The 23236-nt window shown below is 42.9% G+C and overlaps 1 protein-coding gene across 1 annotated transcript in view; it reads right to left on the bottom strand.

Annotated features, from left to right (window-relative positions):
* Nucleotides 1–23236, bottom strand: part of DNAH11 (dynein axonemal heavy chain 11) — a 320191-nt gene that overhangs the window by 266766 nt on the left and 30189 nt on the right. The window contains exons 6-9 of the mRNA XM_078150757.1: nucleotides 20141–20352; nucleotides 14288–14521; nucleotides 13507–13674; nucleotides 5726–5842 (exon numbers count right to left, since the gene is read on the bottom strand). Coding sequence (XP_078006883.1) covers nucleotides 5726–5842; nucleotides 13507–13674; nucleotides 14288–14521; nucleotides 20141–20352 — 731 coding nt within the window. The remainder of the gene's footprint in view (nucleotides 1–5725; nucleotides 5843–13506; nucleotides 13675–14287; nucleotides 14522–20140; nucleotides 20353–23236) is intronic.

Genomic DNA, 23236 nt, shown 5'->3' with positions numbered 1-23236 from the left:
CCTTGCTACCCTACTAAGAGACAGATGCTGTGCTGTTTATTGAAACTGCAGATTAAGACAGTGTCTGTATTTTCCCAAGTATGAAAAGGCTACATTAGGAGCTGTACGTGGAGGGATGTGACGTATAAGTTAAAAGAATAAAGGAACAAAGTGGGGGTAGATTGATTCCAGTGCACCCAGCCCAATCTGTATATACTTTATAGCATCTAAGAAGTGGGCACAGAACTACGGCCACATTTATGAGCTTGGGCAAGTCACTTCTTCCTCTTCGTCTTGGTTCACTCATCTTTAAAATGAGGAGGTTGGGCTCGATGCTCGCTGATCTCCCTTCCTGCCTTCATCTCCCACAACTCTGTGACCTATGCCTTTGTGGGGTGAGCTGTGCACTAGTGCAGGTCACTGCCCTTTGGTTCAGGGAGGTCTTAATGAGGGCCGACTCCACGCAGGGCACTGTGTTAGGTGTGGAAGACACAAAGGGAAAAAAACAAGTCGTTTCTGCCCTCAAGGAGATTCCAATGGACCACTGGCTTCTGAGGCCCTTTCCTGCTCAACACTCATGATTCTGGGATCCCATGATCCTGTCTTGGGGCTTCAAGAGTTTCTTGGCCAAAGAATTCATCAGCCTCTGGCCAAGCTAGTGATGAGTCTCTAAACTTGACCAGCCCGTCGGTGGATGCGGACATGCAATGCTGAGTGGGCCTCACCTCCAGGCCTCAACTGCTGCCAGAGTTTGGGTTCTGCTGGCCCTTTTCTCAAGAGCCCAGAGCCCTGCCTACCCAGGCCAGGATGAGATTGCCAGACAGGAGCTGACAAGGTCTTCACAGGTTCCCCTGGAACTCAGGGGCTCCTGGGAAAGACAAAAGCTTGGCATTGCATGTTTGACTAATGGCTGTGAAATCTGAAACAACTTTTCTTAGCTGAAGTAGAGCCTCTTACTTAAACAAACAAATGAGCTTTGAGATTACAATTATCAACAAAACCCAGCTTCCTGAATTTGCCACTTGTGTTTCTGGTCTCTAGACACAAGACCCACAGCGGACACCCTGGACTGAGAATCAAGGCCAGGGTTCAAATCTGGGCTCTGCCATTGGAAAGCCCTGGGACTCTAACAGAGTATCTATCTCTCTGAGCCTCAGTTTCCCCCTCTATAAAAGGCATTACCTACTTCACAAGATTGTTGTAAGGAAATCACTTTGTAAACTTTAAAGCACTAACGATAGATGTGAACAATCCTCACTATTCGGAATTCAGCAGTGCTCCTCAACTTGGTCATGATATGAAATGGCAACAGTAACACAGAGGGCTGTTATGTATGCATACTCCATTGACTTTATAGCACGATATCTACCAAGTCACCCAATTACAGGGCATCGGGGTCCTGTGAAATGAGGATGGCTAGAGGGTCAGAAAACGGGTTCAGATTCCACCCAGATGCTTCCTATCTGCATGACCTTGGGAAGCTCACCTAACTTCCCCTGGGCCACAATTTGCTTATCTGTAAAATGGAAATCTTAGATTAGATGGACTCTGAGGTGCCTCTATGATGCCTTGATCAGTGTTTCTTAAACTGTGGATTGTGACCCCCATGGGTGGTGAAAAATTTGGCAACAGTAAAAGGTTTCTGAATGCACGATGACCAAAAATTAATTCAGAATTAAATACACAATGAATCCAAGGTGTTTCTGGCAGCGCTTGCCCATGTTTCATCATGTAACTTCACTGCGGCCTTGATTCTGAACACAGGGCATGCACATTTTGCACTGTGCATGCCCTCAGGTCATGCAACACCAAGGAATGGTAGCAAAATGTGAAAAGGGGTCCCGAGTGGAAAAAGTTTAAGAAGTCCTGTTCTGGCAAAGGAAGCAGTTCCAGAGACCAACCCGCTCAAGGTCAAGAAACAAGTGAGTGTAAGGTAAAAGGCGAAGAGACAAGCTTCCTGACTTCCAGCCCCATACCATGGGGCTTCCCCCCATACCATGCTCATGTCATCTGCATCTCTTGGAATTGAGGGGCTATTTTATTTGGGGAGTAGAAACTCAGACCAACATCTCTTTCCTGAGAAAGTGGGAGATACACCTGGCGTGTTGTTCTAATAAGGCTGCCACCTCTGTTGAGGACATGGAGTAATGGGGAGAGAAAGGGAAGTGAATGAGGCTTCACTTTCCTTCTTGGAGTATTTAAAAGATTGAAGATGAATAAGCATAAGGACAGAGGGGATAGACCTGTGATGTCATTGCCATAGGAGATTCCTAGATCAGGAGCCCCTAATCTGTAGTCCATGAACTTGTTTCTGCTAAAAAAAAAAATCCATCTACACCCAAGTCTTCCTAGCTCCAATGCCGGATCCCTAGCCATTATAAAGACAATGAAAAAACCCCCAAACTGTCAGGTACTGCTCATCAGCTAAACTCACTGGAAAAAGAACCTTCCACACACCAGAGAAGAAAGGATGAAAACAAAGATGGAAATGTAATTGCGTGCCATCAATGATTAACTTTCTCCACCCAACTAGTATTTTGTAAGGCTTGTGTTTAGTATTCAAACCCCAAGGTAAACACTCCTTCCAGGAGAACACAAGAAGTGTTTGCAGTAATCATGGAAAGAAACATTTATCACCAGCCTTGAGTTTCTAAACACTCATTGAATCTCTGATCACAAGGACAAGCTCTTACACGGCTTCCCGGAGATGTTTGAGAGGCCCACATCAAAGTGTACAATGTACCTAGCACAAGCTCATCTCATCCTTTGAGCCAGTTATGCCACCACTGCTGGGCATGTACTGCAAGGAAGAAATGAGGGAAAGGATATTCACAGCAGCACTCTTTTGGGTAGCCCCAAACTGGGAACAAAGGGGATGCTCACAGACTGGGCGGTGAATGAACCAGTCGGGGCAGATGAATAGAAAGGAATGTTAGTGTGCAGTAAAAAATGACAAACATAAGGAAAAAAGAAAAGAAATGGCAAGGTTCATACGAACTGATGCAGAGTAAAGAAGAGAGTGTCGCTACTCAAAGCCTTTAATAAGGGAAGGTTTTAAATAAGAGGAATATTAAAAAGCAGCCTGACATTGCAATGGCAATGACCAATTTTGGTCCCAAGGAACAGATGAAAAAGAGTACTTCTCTCCTTTTGGTAGACAGTCAAGTCAACCATCCTTTATTAATCACCTAGGATGTGCCCTGCAGAGAGGAGGGCAAAAACAGGTGAAGAAAATGTCAATATTTGCTACCTGTTAGATCCCTGGAAAATTCACTTCACCTCTCTGGGCCTCAGTTTCCCCATCTATAAAATGAAGAACTTTCTAGTTAAATCTACGATATTATAAGCATTCAATTTAATTCGAGAAGCTTTTATTAAACATCTAGCATACTGTGGGCATTGTACTCAGTAGACTTGTTACAAGATACAAAGAAAAAGCCCAAAGCAGCCCTTCATCTCATGCAGTTTACATTGTTACAAGATACACACTCTCACCAACATTTTGACAATTTCACCCTGCTGTTCTTTGGCTCTTCCCTGGATCCATCATCTAGGCCTCATAACAAACCTACATTTACTTAGTTGCAAAGATCTAGGATACCTCGGATCTCTAGTGATCTGTTACTTGGACTTTTCCACTTCAAAAGACACTTTGGGGGTGGGACCCTCCTGCTTATCTTCAAATAAGTTATTTCCGTCTTCACTGCTCTCTCTACTATATCCTTGTCCTCTCTGGGCATGGTCATGAATGGTCCCAGACGTCTAGCTGCCTTTCTCCCTCTGACATGGTTAAAGAAGCTTTGGAGTCGCTTCCAGGGTGCCCTTCAAATTGGTTTTTAATCTGTGCCAGCTCTGCCCTCCTTCCCTGTTCCCTTTTCCATCAAGCTTTCAAATTGGGGGGTCTTCAAAATGCTTTTCTCCCCCCTAGGAGAGACTGATTTCCTTTTATACACCTTTTCCTCCATTTGGTACCCAAACTGAGACATACTTTGAGCATGAGATCCTAACACTGATGAACAAGAATGAAAAAAATAGAGAGGAAAGTTCAGATGTGACCCTGGCAAGAGCATGCAAATGTCTTCTATTAGGGAGGGTCCTGGCTTTTCTCTGTGGGTCCTGGGGCAGACCAAATTTTATTTAAAATTGAATTGGAAGATAAAATCCTGGGCACCTCAGCAAAGTTCAATGCACTGATGCTCTAAAAATAACTTTTCCTGGGGCAAGCTTGATGCTTTATTAGAATATCATTCAACGTGTGCCACTCACAGTCCCCCCAGCTTCTGGTGCCTTCTTTCCCCCTAAGGTTATCTCCCATCTATAGTAAGTATGGATCTTATATGTTCCTACTTATGTACATGTTCTCTCCTGTTAGAATGCAAACTCCATGAGGGCAAGGGCTGCTTTTGGCTTTTTCTTTGTATCTCCAGTACTTAGAAGAATGCCTGGAAAATAGTAAGCACTTAGTGAACGTTTGCTGATTAATTGGTTAATCGATTCAATAAAGGAGAAACAGACAAACAATGTTGGACAAAGAATGAAACAATCAGAGTCTGTGTGACATAAAGAATAGGACACTGGACTAGAGTCAAAAAGATCTGGATTAAAATCTTGCATCAATCACTTAAATGTGTGATCCTGGGCAAGTCACTTAACTCTGGGCCTCAGTTTCCTCATTTGTAAAATAAAGGGGCTGGAAACCTCAAAGAAATCAAAGAAAGAGGAAAAGGATCCATATGTGCAAAAATATTTCTAGCAGTTCTTGTATTAGAGTGCAGACCTGAAAACTAAGGGATAGCCGTGAAACGGGCAGTAGGTGAACCAATCCTGGCACAGGGATACAATGCAACATTGTTGTGTCATAAGAAATGGTGGAAGGCATGGCTCTGGAGAAGCCCGGGAAGATTTGTCTGAACAGACGCAGAGGGAAGGGAACAGACCCAAGAGAACAATGCGCACAATAACAGCAACACCGTGAAGGCAAACAGCTTTGAAAGACTTGAGAACTCTGATGGTGCAATGACCAGCCACGACTCTTGCTGCTTACCTCCTGAGCCAAGAGGGATGGATACGAGGTGGAGAAAAAGACACGTTTTCAGACATGGCCAGTGTGGGGATTTGTTCTGCTGGCCTTCACTTGTTCCACTTGGAACCCTTCATTACAAGAGTTTTCTTTTTTCAATATGTGTAGGGATCGGGAGAAAAAGAAGGAAGAACAGAAGGATGATGGTGGTGAGGGGAAGAACATTAAAGCACTTTTTAAAGCACATAAGAAGGGCTAGAATGAATTACCAATGAGCAGGAGGTCTTTGAAAGTCATATATTGAATTTATTTTATATTTCAAAAGAAAATCAAACTGGACACAACAGAAATTCATACTTTCATGTACAACCTTTTTTTCTATTGTCTAGATGGAAATTCTTGACTTACTGTAAAGTTGAAAAGAAAAAAAAATAAAATTATATAAAAAGTAAAATGATAAGTTAGATTCAATGACCACTAAGGTCCTTCCTTTTCAGTTCTAAATCTAAGATTTTTGTGTGTTGTTCCCACCCCCTTCAATCAGATTCTAAGTTCCTTGAAGGGAGGAATTGGTTTTCTTTTTCTTAATTGTATCCCCAGAGCTAACACAGTACCCAACGCAGAGTTGACTCTTGATGAACGTTGATTGGATTGAATTATTGGATGATTCTATCTTCCCCTAACAATTAAAGTCATTTTGGCTGATCATTGGAGGCCAGTACTGACCTTAAATGCTGATTCTAAGCCTGAGCAGTCAAGGAAACCTGCACAAAGGACAGCGCCAAGCCTTCTGTCGAAGTCCAGAATTTCAGCCTTGAACTCGGTATAATCCTCTTCAAATTCCTGGAACATGGAAATTTACATGTGAAGTTGGGGGTGAAACCTCAGCAACCACATGGGATTCAATTTATTTCTTCTTCTTTCTTTGATACCACCATTTCAGTAAAGAACAGCCAGTAGGTCCACATACTCACAATCACACCTGAAATTTGCATCCCCCTCCAAGATCTACAAAGTGCTTAATGTCCAATTCTCACAATCACCTGGTGAGGTAAGCGCTATTATTACTGTCCCCATTTTAAAGATGAGGAAAATGAAGCTCAGAAAGATTAACCCAGAATCTGAGACAGACTTTGAACCCACATCTTTCTGACTCCCAAGTCTATAGATCCTCTATCTACTCTCCCATGTGGCTTCTCGTGATCTCATTCAATCTATTGATCAATAAGCAGGCATTGAGTACCACACGAATACTAGATACCATACTGGGCCCTGGAGATAGGGAGATAAAAATGAAACAGCACCTGCTGTCAAGGAACCTACCTAAACACACACATGAACACACACATATGTGATTATATTATGCATATATATATATGTATATATATGTATACTATACTACATATGTATACTATATATACTATATATGTGTACTATATATGTATTTTATATATATATATATATACACACACATATATTATATATGAACTTGTGATTTAATTGGCATAGAAAACTCAAAATGTGACAGCTTCCTCTGCCTATGCAGACCACCCACTCGTATGCAATTAAAATCTTTGAGACTTGCCCATGACCTTACGAGGTATAAGGGACTTAATGAAGGTCACATTTGCTTCTGGTATGTGTCAGAGACAGGGCATGAACACAGGCCTTCCAGACCACTACACCATGCTGCCGCTGACTCACAGGTATTATTGCCCCCATTGTACAGCAGGACTGGGGTTCAGAGAGGCTGTCCAAGGTGACAGCTGGTGAAGTGGCAGGCCGAGGCATAACCTCAGGTCTCTTAGCTCCAAAGCCAGGGTTCTTTTCACTAACCCAGGCCCACAATGATGGGAAAGAGTCCAATGGGCAGAACATACTCTGGCTTCCAGCGTAAAAGAGAGCTTATAGGCCCCACGGCCTAGATTCTCAGGCTGCCTGACGAAGCAGCTCTATACTCGAATAGACATCGCTTTGTGGTTCACAGGCTCACAAGCTAACCCTGCCAGGCAAAGGGACCCACAGGCCACATTCCCCACCAGGCCTCACCTTCTGCCCAAATAGGGCATGAGACGAAAGAAGAGCTTCAACAACAACAACAAAATCCTTTTCCACCTGCAGCTTTATTCTCACTGCTATTTGACAATCTAACTTCATTCTCTCTTATACTAATATCCATAGTTTTTATTTAGGACAGACATCCTACACAAAACAAGTAGATTTGTATTTTTTTTAATCTAAGAGCAAATCCTAAAATTCAGGCTCCCCTAGATAATTCACCATTACTTTGATACATTCAAAAACCCTGCTGCTCCAAGACCCCAGAACTCACAGAGGTGGATGCTCCCTCCAACAAGACAGATTGCAACCCCTCTGTGAATCAGTCAGCACTTTAACAGTTACTGTGCCTCAAAAACACATCACCCTGCGGCCAAGCTGATGGAGAGCCTGTGTGAACGCTGACAGGCCCACATTTAAAGCTGTTGTTTTGGGGCATCACACCAATCTTGGCATGAGCTGCTGGTGCTTTTAGTCTGTGCTAGCATTCAACAACACTCAGCTCAGATCCCAGCTTGTGCAAGGGCCCCTCCTGGCCTCTTCCCCCAACCCCTGCTTCCTTCCCTTCTGAAATTGCTTCCCATTTACACTGTGTGTATATACATGTATGCATACATATAGACATATATGTGTGTATAGGTTTTATACATGTAATTCTCATATGTGGGTATATAAAAAAGACGTGTGTATGTGTATATAGCTAGGTGAGCTGTGGATAGAGTGTCAGGTTAGAGTATGGAAGACTCCTCTTCCTGAGTTCAAGTCTGGCCTCAGAACCTAGCTGTGTGACCCTGGGCAACTCATTTCACGCTGTTTGCCTCAGTTTCCTTATCTGTCAAATGAGCTGGAGAAGGAAATGGCAAACCACTCCAGTATCTCTGCCAAGAAAATCCCAAATGAGATCACGAAGTCAGCTATGACTGAAAAATGACCAAACAACGTATCTTGTACGTACATAATTATTTACATGGCATCTCCGCCCTCCCCGCCAGCATTAGAAGGTGAGGTCCCTGAGGACAGTGACCATATTTTTTGCTTTCGTTGTATCCCCAATGCTCAGCATCATACCTGGCACACAGTAAGTACATAATAAATGCTTGTTTACCGACAAACATAGCAAGTGTCTGCTACGCACCCAGGCACTGTGTTCAGCGTAAGGCACATAGAAATCAAAAACGAAATATGTTCTACCCAGAAGCAGCTTCTGATACAGGGCCTTGAAGGAACAAAAGGTCTTCCCATACCCTTTTAGGATGAAGACTTCAAAAATTGGGGCAGGGACCCCAAGCTACACCTCAAGGTTGCTCTCCCCATGAAATGGCCTTAATGCTGAAACTGCTATTAACACAGTGCCTGGTACATAGAAGGTGCTTAATAAATGCTCAGTGACTAACTTGACCCAATCCATTAATCAACCATCATATATTTATGAAGCACCTACTGTAGGCCAGGCCACTTGATCTAGACGGTAGGGATGTACAGACAAACTCGTCCCTGCCCCTTGAGGAGCTTCCATGCTGTCCGGGGAGATAAAATATACATCCCAATATTCACAAATTAATGCTCACATAGACTGAGAAGTGCCCCCCATCAGGCAGAATTCGAATCTCCACTGACCTGGATGCCCACAGCATTAAGTACTAGGATTAAGTACTAGGGTTTGTTTTATTTATATTTAGCATCAAGGAAGAAGTTTCCATTTCCCCCAAATCAGTACAAACGTCATTCCTTTTCATTCACATGCCATTAGGTCTTTGAAAACAGACCTTCCCCAACAAGTCTGAACACGTCTAATGTATCTCTTCTCTCCACATCCTCACCCAAGACTTGCTGACCTGAGATCCTGGAACATTCTTGAAAGGGCTGAGTAAATACTCGGTTGGCTTGGGAGGAAAGGGCTGTTTGACTTTGTTGATACCATCTACCCTGGAGCCTTGCTTTTTAGCACAAGGAGAAAATTTCACATTCCAAAAAGGAAACACTACAAACTATTGGTCATCAGCACCACAGATTCACGAGAAACCACTGGGCAAAAGTCCTCATAAGCATTCTGTTCATTGTCCAACAAAATGAAATGCTAGACTCTTTCCATCAGATTGTGAGCTCCGTAGGGACAGGGACTGTCATTTGCCTCTTTCTGTGTCCTCAACACTTCTGCACAGTGCCGGACACATTGTAGGTACTTAAGAAATGTTGATTAATTGAACAGCCCCTTGTGAAGGAACTGTGTCTTTCCTGCTTCCTTGTGTGAGAGAGGGGTTAACTGGGGAGTACACCAACACTCTCAAGAGAGAAGTATTCAGTAGGACCTAATTACCAAAAGCTCCAACCTAATGGTAATGCAGTGGTTCCTGAAGCAATTTTCACTTTTGGGGCTGGTACACCTGCGAGTTTTCCCCTTCCCAGTGATGAGGCAGGAGACATGGGGTCAGTGAAAGAAAGGGCATCAACAGAGGAGAGAGGAGATCCTGAAGCTAAAGAGCACAAGGACTTATCCTCAGGAATAAATCTAAAAGGGTTTCTCCCTGGCTAAGTACTGTTCCTTTTCCTTTTTAGCATTTCCAGAATCAAATGAGATCACTGAATGTAAAGAACTTTGTAAACGTCAGCCTCCAGTACTCCCAATTGCTGTGGAGGGCACCAGCGTCCTCCCAGGCATGCTGGTCCGTAACCTCAGATTTATCTTTGACTCTTACCTCTCCCTCATCCCTCATAGTCAATTAATTGCCAAGATTTAACAATTCTGCCTCTGCGACATCATTTGCACCTATCCCTTCCTCTTCATTCACCTAGCCACCACCCTAGTTCAAGTTGGCCTCACCTCTGGCCTAGATGACTACAATAGCTTCCTAATTGGTCTCCCATTCTCAAATCTATCCCCACTCCAGTCGTCTGCCACATAGTCTGACCTTGTCACTCTTTAGCTCAAAAATCCTCAGTGTGTCACTGGTGCCTTGAGGCAAACTCCTCAGCTTAGCATTAAAAGTCTTTCACGTGTTCATGGGACCTCCTTTTTTGGAGGAGACCTCTTCAAGCCATATTCTGCTCAACTGAACTAAATACTCATTTATAGTCCTCCAGCAATAATCTGGAACCATCAACAATATGGTGGAATCTTGTCATCTCTATTTCTTTCTGTCACTTATGTGTCTGCCAAGATGTGGGCTGCTATAAATATCATTTGCAAAGGCCTTCCAGTTACTTTCATCATATGCCCATTTTCCCACCTCAGCAAAATCTTTACAACAATAAGTTACAAACACTTTGAGATGTATATGTATAGGTGTTTGTCAAATGGGAAAGTAAGCACAGGGGTTGCTCATTACTGATATTTTCCTGATTGCCTTTCCTTTCAGCAGTGCTAATGTCTGTGCTTTCCATCCTCCCCTTGGGCATTTGGTCCCCTCCCCTATTTCAAATACCTGGAGAAACCTTTACAGCACTATTCTATGTACATGACAGAAAGCTACCACAGCAGGCACATTTTGATCAGCTGAGATCTGGGACAACAAGACGAGTCTGCTGAGAGCCTGGCACAGGCTGGAATGGCCGCTGAGCACAGGCACAAAAGAAAGAGATCATTTGTTTTGGTACCTTTCTTACTCCTTTCCCCATTGGTCCATTAGGGAAAGAAATTAAAGTTAAATCAAGAGCGACTATTTCATTCAATATTAATCATAACTTGGGAACTTGAACGCTCTTTCCAGGAACCAGCCTGAGAAAATCCCTCTATTCTGTAAATGGTCTAGAAAAGTTCTAAATAAGGGACCACTCAGTAATTCCAGGTCTGTGAGTGATGGACAAGCTTTTTCACAAACATCACCAAGACAAAGCTTTCAAACCTATTAATCAGCTGAGGTTAGTCAGGCATAAGACTTGGAAAAGAGAATAGCATTTCAAACAAACACTGCCTCAATTATGCTTCTCATGAATGTCATAGAAGTGAGGAAGCCTGGCAGAATAGATGGAGAGTAGGCCTCAGGACCAGGAAGACCTGGGTTTAAGTTCCAGGTACATCCTGAGTGTGTGATCCTGGGTAGGTCATTTAATTTCTCAGTACCCCAGGCACCTAAGACTTAAAATTCAGAACCACTTCTAACATGCATTTGGTAACAAGAGTTTCCTCCCTAAGAGTTTCTCATATCAATGAAATTCTAGGTCTGGACTGTCTTGCCCACCTACACTAAAAGTATTATATAGTATTATAGACATAAAGGGGCATAGTGGATAAAGATCTGGCTTCAGAGCCAGAAGGGCCCGAGTTCAAATCCCACCTTTGATATATATTGTCTGGGCAAGTCATTTAACCTTTCAATGATCTAGGCAACTCTCCAGGATGATAACTTGCTGACAAAGTGCTGACCAGCATTGGTAGAGGAAGTTTACTCACTGGGAGGTCCCTATACCCTTGAAATCATTGGCTTGTTTCCCACCCCTTTCTATATCCCTATGGCAAGTCAAGGAATAACAAGGAATAACGGAGCCTTTTGGAAAGGCTCCATGTCCTTTTCCCTTCCTGCCCGATGGTTGAGGGGGCTGAGGTCACGTGGCCCCTATCTTCTAGGTGTTCCCTCCATAGCTGTACTTTCTTGGCTGTAACTTCCTGTTATAAAACTACCACAATGGGGAACGCATGGGACTTGGAGTTAGAAAATCTGGGGTGAAGCCCTGGCTCTGCCACTCACCCAGGTCGTGTTCTCCTGAGCTAGACAGTAACCTCTCTAAACCTCGGTTTCCTCATTTGAGAAACAGGAGTGGGAATAATAAGAATGATAGCCAGCATTGTTGTTGTTCAGTTGTTTCAGACTCTTTGTGATCTAATTGGAGGTTTTCTTGGCAAAGATACTAGAGTGGTTTGCCATTTCCTTCTCCAACTCATTTTACATATGAGGAAACTGAGGTAAAGTAGGTTAAGGGACTTGTCCAGGGTCACACAGCTACTGAGTGTCTGAGGCCGGCCTTGAATTCAGGTCTTCTATCCACTGTACCACTTGGCTGCCTAATAGCTACCATTAGTTTAGCCTTTAAGGTTTGCAAAGAGATTTACAAATGTCATCTTGCTTTACTAGGGGGGAGATGTACGTAATGGATAGAGGACCAGTCTCAGAGTGAAGAAGACCTGAGTTCATGTCTCCCTCTAAAACACATTGGCTGTGTGACCACAGGCACGTTGATTGGCCTCTTGGAATCTCCAGGTACTCCCTAAGATGATTAGTTGTGGAAAGTGTGTCAATTTATACTGGCAGAGAGATTTTTCACACCAAGACACTCAGGACGTCACAAGTCCAGGCCAAAAATGAGCTGTAAACAACAACACTTTCACGACCAAGCTTATAGGGTTATTGGGAGAATAAAATGAGATGATGTATGTAGAAACTACATTAATTTGTATAAAACATATGACTATACATCTTATTGTTATTGTTGTGATACATTTTAAACGTTAGGGAAATGTGTGAAAGTGAAGATTGCTCAATTCAAAATAAAAATGGAAGAAGTCACAGAATCTTAATGAGGAAAAAGGTTAGATGTTCACTGTTCTCCCTCAGTACTTAATTGGACCTTGGCAAACAACTGATAACAAGGAGCTATTTTTAACCCAGTGCTGCGGGGATTCTTATAGGTAAATCCCAAGAGACCCAGATGCTGGAAGACATCTAAGATTAGAAGAGGCTAAAAAAGCGATCGCTCCCATGACTTCCCTTTAGGGAAAGGAATAGATTACAAGTCTGATTTTTTCCCCTCTTTCCAAGAAAAAAAAAGGGGGGGGGGTTGGAGTAAAATGGAAAAAGAAATTTAAGAAGCCATTCACCAAACCATAAAAATCATGGCTTGGAAGGCAGAGGACAAACTTCTTAAACAAGGAGAAAAAGGAGGATTAATCCAGGGCAAAAGAGTCTCAAGTGATTCACAAGAAGGAAAAACAGGAAGAATGAGCAATGCTGACCCCCAGGCCAGGTAAGAAAGGCAGGAAAGAGGGCAGAAAAGCAGAAGGAAAGGAAGGCAGGTAGAAAAGTAGAAAGGCAGGAAGAAAAGAGAGAAATTGAAAAAAGAAAGAAAGGAAGAAAAGAAAAAAAAGAAGAAAGAAGGGAAGAAGGAAAGAAGAAAAAAGAGAGAGAGAGAGAAAGAAAGAAAACCAAACAAAGGGACAGGAGATGTTGGCTCCAATCCTGGCTTTTGCTATCAAACTACCTACATGACCTTGGGCAAGTCACTAAATCCCTGAGGCCTCACTCAGTTTTTTCCCCCCATAGAATGTAAACTCCTTGAGAACAGACTCTTTCATTTTCATCTTGATAAACCCAGCACTTGGCACACAGCAGGTACATAATAAATGCTTGTTGACTGATCAGTTTCCTCAGGAGCTGGAGTTGAGATTGGTCTCTAAGACCCCTCTCAGATCTTCTATTCTAAGATCTGATGGAATGAGACTCAGAAAACAATATTACCATGTTGTTGTAATCCCATGGATCATAAGTTCTCCGCTGGAAAACCTTCCAGATCTCCACAAATTCTGCACTCATTTCACAAATCTCATCATTCAGAACAGTCCCCTTGGTGCCGCCAAACCCAAGTCTTTCCAGCTTCTCCAATTCCAGTATTGTAGAAAATATGTCCTTGGTAATAGACAAATAAATAACATGGGAAAGATTCAAACCAACTGCTCAGCCAATGTTCATTTCCAACATTTAATCAGACACTTTAAAAACCCGCATTTCTGTGTACACAGAAAAAGAAAAGGAAATAAAAATTCTATTGTAGACAAGTAACTAGAAAACAGTCAAAATATATCAGACCTCAGGTTTTCCTCACTCTGGGGCTAGCTTTCTATCCCTCTCTAATCAAGTGAGATTATGTATGGAATGACATACAATGACATGTATATGTCATTGCAAACCTTAAAATCTAATTTTTCAGGGCACCAGATACATTCCATTTCAGGATTTTATTTAAAGACTAGCTTTCATTACATATGGATTTCCATCTGTACTCAATGCAATGTTTACAGAATAATAAAAAAAATGATATAGAAACCAAAGAAAATCTAGGAAGACCTGAGGAGATAACGTGTTAGTGTAGAGGGGCTCTCCCTACGATCTTCTGCATCACTCAGAGAATAAATTTCTCACTTACCCCATGGATGATAGTACCTGTAGGTTTAAAGGCATTGGAAAATACATTGATTTTCAGGTCTATAACCTACAGGAAGTAAGAAGCAACAGACAATACCTCTAGTTTCATCAAACGGTCAAAAAACTTGTCAAATCTCCAAAACACCATGTGGGATCGGAAATCCCATGGCTTCATCTCCTGGCGTCTGATGAAATACCTTGCCAACCCTTCCCTATAGCTGAAGAAAGTATTTTTAAAAGTCTTTAAGATGCTTATGGCCACTTGCACCCTTTCCAAGGATTCTTCAACTTCTCCTTTCAAAAGTTCATCCTGGGAAAGGTAGGTGACTGCCTAAGAGGCAATGAGAGAAACACAGTGGTCAGGAATACAGAAACAACTTTTCATTGGCTTCACTTTGTAGTTGAGGTTGTCACAATTTGTTTTAAAGTGACATACACTCGGGGAAGCTAGGTGGCGCAGTGGATAGAGAACCAACCCTGGAGTCAGGAGGACCTGAGTCCAAATCTGGCCTCGGACCAAACACTTGACATTGACTAGCTGTGTGACCCTGGGAAAGTCACTTAACCCCAATTGCCAACCAATTAAAATAATAATAATAATAATAATAATAATAATAATAATAATAATAATAATAATAATAATAAAGTGACATACACTCATATTACCTCTAAATATCAATATAGTCTTGGAAAGGGTTTTAGATGAATGATACAGGGCAGGGCAAGTAAGGGAAAGGAAAAATCGTAATTGATTCAATCAGCAGTAAATAATTCAGTTCATAAACACTTATTGGGTACCTAACACGTGCTAGGTGCTATGCAAGGCACTGAGCAGCTTATTTTGTCTTAGAAAGAAGTAATACATCCACAGACCAGTAAGTAAAGATTACACATAACCCGATACAAAGTAATTCCAAGAGGCAGATAACACTAACAGCTAAGTGGATCAGGAATTGGCACCTAAACCAAGGATGCTAGGGATTCTGAGACAGAGATGAGGAAGCAGTGAGTTTCAGGCCCAAAGGACAATGCATGCAAAGGCTCAGGGAACAGCAACCAAGCCAGTTCTGCAGAAGCCTTGCGCAGGTGAAGGCGAGTTAAGGCAGAATCAGTTTGGAAGGTGAGGCTGCTGCCCCGTGATAAAGGGCAGACTCCGATTCTACACATGAGACAGCCTCAGTCTGCAGACGCTCCCACAGAGGTGGGAGAGGGAATGTCATGTCCAGGGAACAGCTAGGGAGTCTATTTGACTGGGTCAGAGAACGTATGAAGGGAAAGAGCTTCAATTCAGATGAGAAGAGGAGGAGGGAATCAGACTGTGGAAGCCTTTTAATGGTAGGCTGAAGATTTTGCATTTTGCTTTTTTAAGCAGAGGGGAAATGTGGCTGGTTGTGTTTATTACAAAGAAAGATGAATTTAATGGTTGTGTGGAGGATAGATGGGAGCAGGCAGATCCCAGAAGCAGGAAGACTAATTAAATAGCCCAGGGGAGAGGTGATTGGCCTCTGAACTAGGCTGGTGGCTAGAAAAATAATGGAGGGAGAAACCAGGCTCAGGGTCTGCCCAGGTGCAGAGGGTGAGGGACGAGGATGAGTGAAGGATGGCTCCCAGGAGGCAAAGCTGAGCACCTGGAAGAATGGCACTTTTGGAGGAAGGAGGATCTAGTGAAAGAAATACTTTTGTGGTGTGAAGAATTGCAGTGCGAGAAAAGGGAGGATTTGCACCAAGAGCTGCAGAGAGCAAAGAGCAAAAAGCCACCTGCTACAAATAAAGACAATGCTAAGAGAGAACCAAACTTGGGGCACAGACAAAAGGCAGTGGTGGTGCTAAGCCGGAGTATACAAGCTCCCTTTCTGTTAACAACTGGCAAACTACAAGTGTCATCCTGTTTCATAGAAGAGTTGGCCCAATTTACAAGAACAGAGGTGAGGATTTACATGAATTAGCTCCCTGACTCCTATATCAGGGCCAGAGAGGTGGTCATTCACTTTTTAAGGACACCAGGAAAGCCTTTGACCTCCCAAGTCTTTCACACCCCTTCTACCACAACTGGCCACCATTGACGTCTGACATCCAGAATTACCTTGGATTCAGGGATTAGCACCACTTAACCTATAAACGTCCCTACAAAACAGACTGAATCTGGAGCCCATGCCTTAGTTTCTTTGCTGAATGTGTGGGTCTTGTAGAGATCTTTCCTACCCAAGCATCATAGAATTCTTCTGGCCTCATAGTGCTGCAAGTCACCTTAGTTCTCAGAGCCCAGAGGGGTAGGGGTTGGGTGGCTGGGTGGGAGGAGGGGAGCACAGGGGCCAGCTTGGACCTCCGATCCTTGCTAGCCCCTTGAGATGATAGCCACCACACCTGCTGGGAAAGCATCTGACCCAGTACCGATCCCAGACATGCAAATGGTAAACTTACGTGACTTACAATTTCATAATTCAACAAGTACTAACTAAATACCTACTATTTATCTAATCTACAGAAAAAGTACGAGGGGCAGCCCCTGCCTCCCAGGGAGTTTATGACTCTCACTTCACTTACAAAATATACATGCCACAAAAAATAACAATGAAAGGCCACTATAGCATAAGGACCAAAGACTGGTCTTGGGAGGAAGGACCTAGAGCTAGAAAGTATCTCAGGGACCATCTAATCTCACCTCCTTTTAAAGATAAGGAAACTGAGGCCCAGGTTAAGGGATTTGCTCAATGATAGCAAACCACAGAAAAAGCCCAGGGCTTCTCTTACTACATATTATAAGAGTACAAGTTGAATTGTATATTGTAGTTATTTTTGAAAAATCCAATGGCAAACTCTATACTAGCATTTTCATTTTTAAACATAGCTGAGATCTTATCAGTGTAGGGAGCTCCTAGTAAGGCACTTTCTACAGAGATCAGCACTTGCCAGTGGCACAGAGAGATTACATTACTTGTCCAGAGTCACACATCAGGAGTTTGTCAGAGGCAGGGATTGAACCCATAAAGCCTCAGAGTGGTTTATTGGCCTATGGGACAGCTAGATGGTTCGGTGGGTAGAGTGCCAGCCAGGAGTCAGGAAGACTCACATTCCTGAGTTCAAAACTGTCCTCAGACACTTAGTAGCTGTGTGACCCTGGGCAAATCGTAGAACCCTATTTGCCTGAGTTTCCTCATCTGTAAAATGAGCTGGAGAAGGAAGTGGCACACTGATCCAATATCCTTGCCAGGAAAATCCCAAATGGGGTCACAGAGAGTTGAACATGACTGAAAAACAACTGAACAACACCCAAGTCCACGGGGCTGGATGTGTGGGGAGAAAGTTCCACAGGAAACCCACACAGCTGCAAATGGTGCAACAATTATTAGTGTGAGAAGAAACTCTTCCAAGATGCAATGAAGCTCAATTATCCACAGCCTGTACGGAGAAGAAGCCATACTGACCACTTAGAGAAAGGCAGCTCTGTAGGCAAAGACCTCAAAAAGAGTGTGTCGTTTAAGTACTGGGGTGGCAAGCAGCGTCCGGCTCAGCAAATAAAAAAAAAACCAAAACAAGTTGTCTACACTGAGGGGCCACAATTTAGACAGTCTGGCTTTTAACTAGTTAAGTCAGTTTAGGTACAAGCACTTAAAAATCTCATCTGAATTGCATCTGATACCGCCCCCACGCCCCCAACCCAGCTGAGAGAGAACAGTCTCAGCAAATCGAGTTTTCGTGGGAGGGAAGAAAAGGAGCCACAGAGGAGGATTGGAGGAAGCTGCATAAGCCAAACTTAACTCTTTCCAGTCCCTCCCTAATTATCCTTATTATAGGCCCCCTCAGATCCCGGATACTCTAGTGCATTGCACATAGTAGGCATTCAATCAATATTTGTTTAACAAGTGTTTATTTAATAGACTAACCTCTAGAATCTATTACCCAACTACTCTAAGGGCCTCCTGTGTTTAATTTACTCACACACTACTTTGATGTTGTGACTTAATTGATTGCTCCTTAGAAAGTAGAGACATCTCAATGGAGAGTGTAATGGAATCCATTTGAGTGGGATGTATTAGTAATTAGTTGAAAGGATTTCCTTCCTGCCCCAATTTATGTGTCCTATTATCTCCCTTCCCACTTGAGCTAAGCTCTGACATCTTAAGCCACTTAAGATGGGACTCTCTGCCTAGAAAGCAGGCGTCCAGGCATGGAAAAATAATCTCCCATTGGAAAAGAAACTCTAGACGAGGACTTCAAGAATGGAAGGGAGTGGGGAACGACCTGCCAAATTGGCATGGGTGACGTTCCATCTAGAAACTCTACCGGCGAGAAGTGTCCAGTTCCTAGATAGCCTCTCCATTCCTCATCTTCCATCAAACACAGTAAATTGTCATCAAAAAGGAAGCTGTCAGTTTCACACAGGGCAGAGAAGATGGCAGCTCAGAGCTCCCCAGCATGATGACCTTTAGATATTTACTACTTTATAATGTGGGCTGGGGCTCATGCTTCATATCACAGTATAACAAAATGGAAAAAGCACAGAATTGGGGGAGGGGGTCAGAAGGCCTGGGTGTGGATCCCAGATGTGCCAATTACTCCCTGTATGATCTTGGGGAAGTCACTTTGATTCTCCAGGACTCGGGTACCTCAGCTGGTAAAAGGTGGAGGGGTTAAGTCCTTTCCAGCCCTAAATCTACAATCCTATGGGATATATGGTATGGTATAACACACCCTATAGCATATGTGTATACACTTTTATATACCAAACATATGTATACACACACCTGTTACATAGGTGTATATATTACAAATAATAATTACATTATTCAGGAGTAGATCAGGGACTTAGGAACATCTCTCCACAGCGACTCAATATCCTCCCATTTCAGTAGCTTTATTAATTATCTGTGCCTGAATAAATTTCCCTGGAGTAAATCATTCTTCTAGACATTAAAATATTTTTTGGATTGATGTAGGACACAGATGAGAAAATTCACAGCAATTTTGTCCAGCTTAAAGAGAATTAGATCACATCCAGCTCACCATGGAGCTGTCCAACATCACCTGTGACCATGCTGCAACACTGATAGCCAAGCAACTTCTCTCCATGGAGGAGGAAAGCAGAAGGAGGAGAGGGAATGAAGAAGAAAAGACAGGGAGGGGGAAGAGAAAGAAGAGGAGATGGGAAGGGGGAGAGTTGAAAGAAGATGAGGAGAGAGGAAGGGAGAAGGATAGAGAAGAGTTTTTTCCTCAGATTCTTCTCATTCTCTTCATCTCATGGGCTCCTCCTGTAAGCCAAAGTTCTTTCTCAAGTCAAAAGGGAGACTTCTAAACCTCTTCAGATATATACATTGTTTCCTCTTCAACCCAGATGAGAGTAAGGTTCCAATATTACCAGCCCTCCACCCCACTTGCTTCCTGTCTGTTAGTTCTTCCTTTCATGCCCTGTTTTTATGAGTTCTTCTTTTGACCTTTTCCTACCCAATTTTGTTTTTTAGAATCACCTCATCATACACAGCTCAGCCCCAACAATTGTACAATCATATTTTTTATTGTACTACATTACCGAAATGCTTGTTTTATTCCATAAATTAAAAATAAAATTAAAAATTATTTTTAAAAAAAGAATGTACTGCCCAACAGGAAAGAGCTGAGTGACTCTTAGAGTTTTATGGGCTCTCTATGTAAGCTAGGTAGCATTTGTTACAAGCAAGCCTTTTTATATCCGGGTGCCTGCAGAGCATAAGTTTCTTGATGGCAAGGGTTATATTTTGTTTTTGCCTTTTATCTTCCTAGGACAGGGCTTGTAGAGAATAGAAACTAAGTCAATATTTACTGAATAAACATCCTTTCTTTAAAAGAGGAGGGTCACCTTGGGCCCCCAATTTCTGCCCCAATTCTTTATTCCCCACTAGTTCTAATCAGAATCTGAAACATGGGAGAAAATCCTCTTCCTTATTCTTGAAGCTTTTTCTCAAATGTTACATACCTGGTCAATAAAGAGATTGCAGAACTCCTGCAGCAAGATGATTATCTGGGCAGGTGTGTTATAAAACCTGGAGTGACTCCAAATCAGGCAGATGGTGTGAAATAAAGGAGAAATCAAGAAGTGGATGTGAGGGAACTCAGTCTGCTTAAGATGCTGAATGTGTTTTTTCAGTGGTCTCAGGTACAGTTCTATATCTTGGGCTTCAAGAAGAGCTGTAAAGGAAACACCAATGGAAACCCAAGTCAAAGTCTGGAGACTTTAGACACTAGATATAGTCTCTATGCTGACCTGAATCTGTGGAAAGAGTCTCCATCCTGGGAGTTCCCTCACAAGAACGAAATCATAAGCCCAGACCAACCTTACACCTCCAAGAAAATGAATGAATCAACTGATTCAGCCTCCAAGTACAAAGAGAAACAAAAATGTCACAACCTATCATCACTACATTGGATTGTATATCCTTTTGTACTATCTATACAATAACGTAAATTGAACTTTAACCTATACATAGAGATTAATGCTAGCTTATTCATGTGGAACAAGTTTTTCACCAATTTTTTGTGTGCCCTGGACTTTTTTGTTGATCAGTCTATGAACCTCTTCTAAGAATACCACTTATAAATGCACAAAATAAAATACATAGAATTACAAAGAAAACCAATTATATTAAATAAAATAGCTATCAATTTTTTTTTAAAGTCACAGATCCTAGATTAAGAACCTCTGATCTACACCAACTAAATCATGAGTCTTCAAAAAGACTGGATGGACAACTACAGTGTGAAGCATCATTTTAGATTTGTAATCTCCTTCTTGGTCAAAGAATTCATCTAATGACTGGGCAATTTCTGTCTTCTCTAATCAATCAACAAGCATTTATTCTGTGCCCAGCACCATGCTTGCAATTACAAAGATAAAAATCATTTTAATGGAGGAAATTACATGTAAATAGATAGGCACATACTACACACACACACATGCACACATACTCACCACACACCAAGTAGATAGAAGATAACATACTAAATGTTAAAATCTCAGAATCTTTCAGAAATGGAAGGGACCTGAAAAGCTATGTAGTCTAACCCATGCCCAATGTCTAAATATGCCCAATGAGTGGTCATTCAGTCTTTGCCTGAAGACCTCCAAGGAAGGGGAGCTCAGTACTTTCCAAAGCAGTCAATTCCAACTTGGGATAGCTGTAGTTGTCAGGAAATTTTCCTGCTACCAAACTTAAATGTGTCTCTTTCTACTTCTGCCCAGTATTTCTCATGTTTTGAGGCCAAGGTGAACAAGACTAATCTCTTTTCCATGAGACAACCCTACAAACATTTGCCATCAGAGGGCTTGTCCTCTCTGTCTTTTGCCCTCCAGGCTAACAGCTCTCCCACTGCTTCAGTCCATCCTTGAGTGCCATGTTTGTGCAGACCTTCTACTCTTCTGGCTGACCCTTCTTGGAAGTGATCTCCAAGTTGTCATTGTTCTCTCTAGACTGTGGCTCCTAACATTGAACAGAAGCCTCCACATGGGCCCTGGGCCCCTCCAGGGTCAGGGCTGCTGGGATGATCCCCTCCCTACCTTGAGACATCAGTGGGACTACACCATCCATGAAAGTCTTTCCTGCTTGATAAAGCCATCCAGAGCTGAAGTTCAGCTGGCAAAGCCTCTGGGGCCCTAGGGGTTCCTTCCTCATCATCAAAGCTGGCCTTTGGTAGAGGAGAGAAAGAAATGCCCCAGTGCAGTTTGGTGGCTTAACTGTTACAGAGTCATAGGGTGAGATGGGACCTTGGAAATTAACTCGTTCTTTGTTATCAAGTCCAGTTCAGTCCAACTCTCTTCTGCTCTCCCCAGCTGTGCCAAGAACCGTCAACCCTGAATCTGAGGTAAGGGGGGGGCAGCAGGAAGACCGGAATTCAAATCCTGCCTCGGACCCTTACTGGTTGTGTGACCCTGGACAGGTCTCTTACCCGCTCTCGTCCTCAGTGTTTGCTCCTATTTAAAAAGAGGCTAATAACAGCACCCACCTCACAGGGGTGTTGTGATGAGCAAATGAAATAACATGTGGGAGGGGCTTGGCAAACCATCAAGTGCCATATAAGGACTGGCAGGAAAAGGGCTGGATTTGGAATCAAAGGACTTGGGTTCAAATCCTGACACTGCCACACTCATTCCTCGGCAACCTTACCTTCTCTGGGCTACCATTTCCCCATCTTGGGTTGGATTCAGTGGCCTCCGAGGTGCTTTCCACTCTAGCTCTACAACCCTCCAGTCTCAAAGGTCCCTTTCTGCTCTGACTCTAGGATTCTATTACAATTCCTAAATCAGTTTCAGATCTGTCTTCAAAGCTTCCAGTAATTCATAAAATTGTTGGATTTTAGAATCAGGAGAGAGCTCAGCATCATCTCAGCTCATACCAGCCAAAGAATTCTTCTACAATTTTTCCAAAACTGGTCACCCAGCCTTTGCTTGAAGACCTTGAAGAACTCGCTCTACTGGAGACAGTGCTGCTAATTAGCCAAACAACAAAGCTCTAGTCTTTAGGAAGCTTTCTGGTTTGGCTTCAGTTTTTCTCCTTACATCAAGCCTTGATTGACCACTCTGATTTCCACCTGTTCTTTCTTTTGGGGCCAGATGGAACTAACATAATTCCTCTTCCACCTCTCAGCTCCTCAAGTCCTTGAAGGTAGTGGTTTTATTCCTCCTGTTAGAGCTGCTGTCACCTTGGGCTGATGGAAGAAATAAGCGAGCTGTTGGCTAGGATTTGGTCACACTGGGCCTTAATCAAGAACCTTGCGCTATCCACTCCTTCCTCACCCCCAGAGGTAAGAGGCAGCAAGTTGGAACAAAGGTAGGGTTAGTTTAGAAGCCAGAAGGCCTGGGTTCAAGTCTGCCTCTGACATCTACTGACCCTGGACTAGTCACTTAACATTTCAGTGTTCTAGACAAACTCTCCAAGACGGTGCTCACCTATATTGATAGGGGGTGTTTGTTCATGCAGGAGTTCCCTATACCAGTGAAATCAGAGGTCAGTGTCTATCCTTACCTCACTCCTAGAAGGCCAAGGTCACCACTCCAGATGGTGAGAAAAGAAGAGCC

Source organism: Phascolarctos cinereus, unplaced genomic scaffold (genome assembly GCF_003287225.1).
Source record: "Phascolarctos cinereus isolate Bilbo 61053 unplaced genomic scaffold, phaCin_HiC Scaffold_1;HRSCAF=81, whole genome shotgun sequence".
NCBI classification, from domain to species: domain Eukaryota; kingdom Metazoa; phylum Chordata; class Mammalia; order Diprotodontia; family Phascolarctidae; genus Phascolarctos; species Phascolarctos cinereus.
The sequence above is the reverse complement of the archived record's forward strand: the minus strand, read 5'-3'. Positions and strand labels throughout refer to the sequence as shown.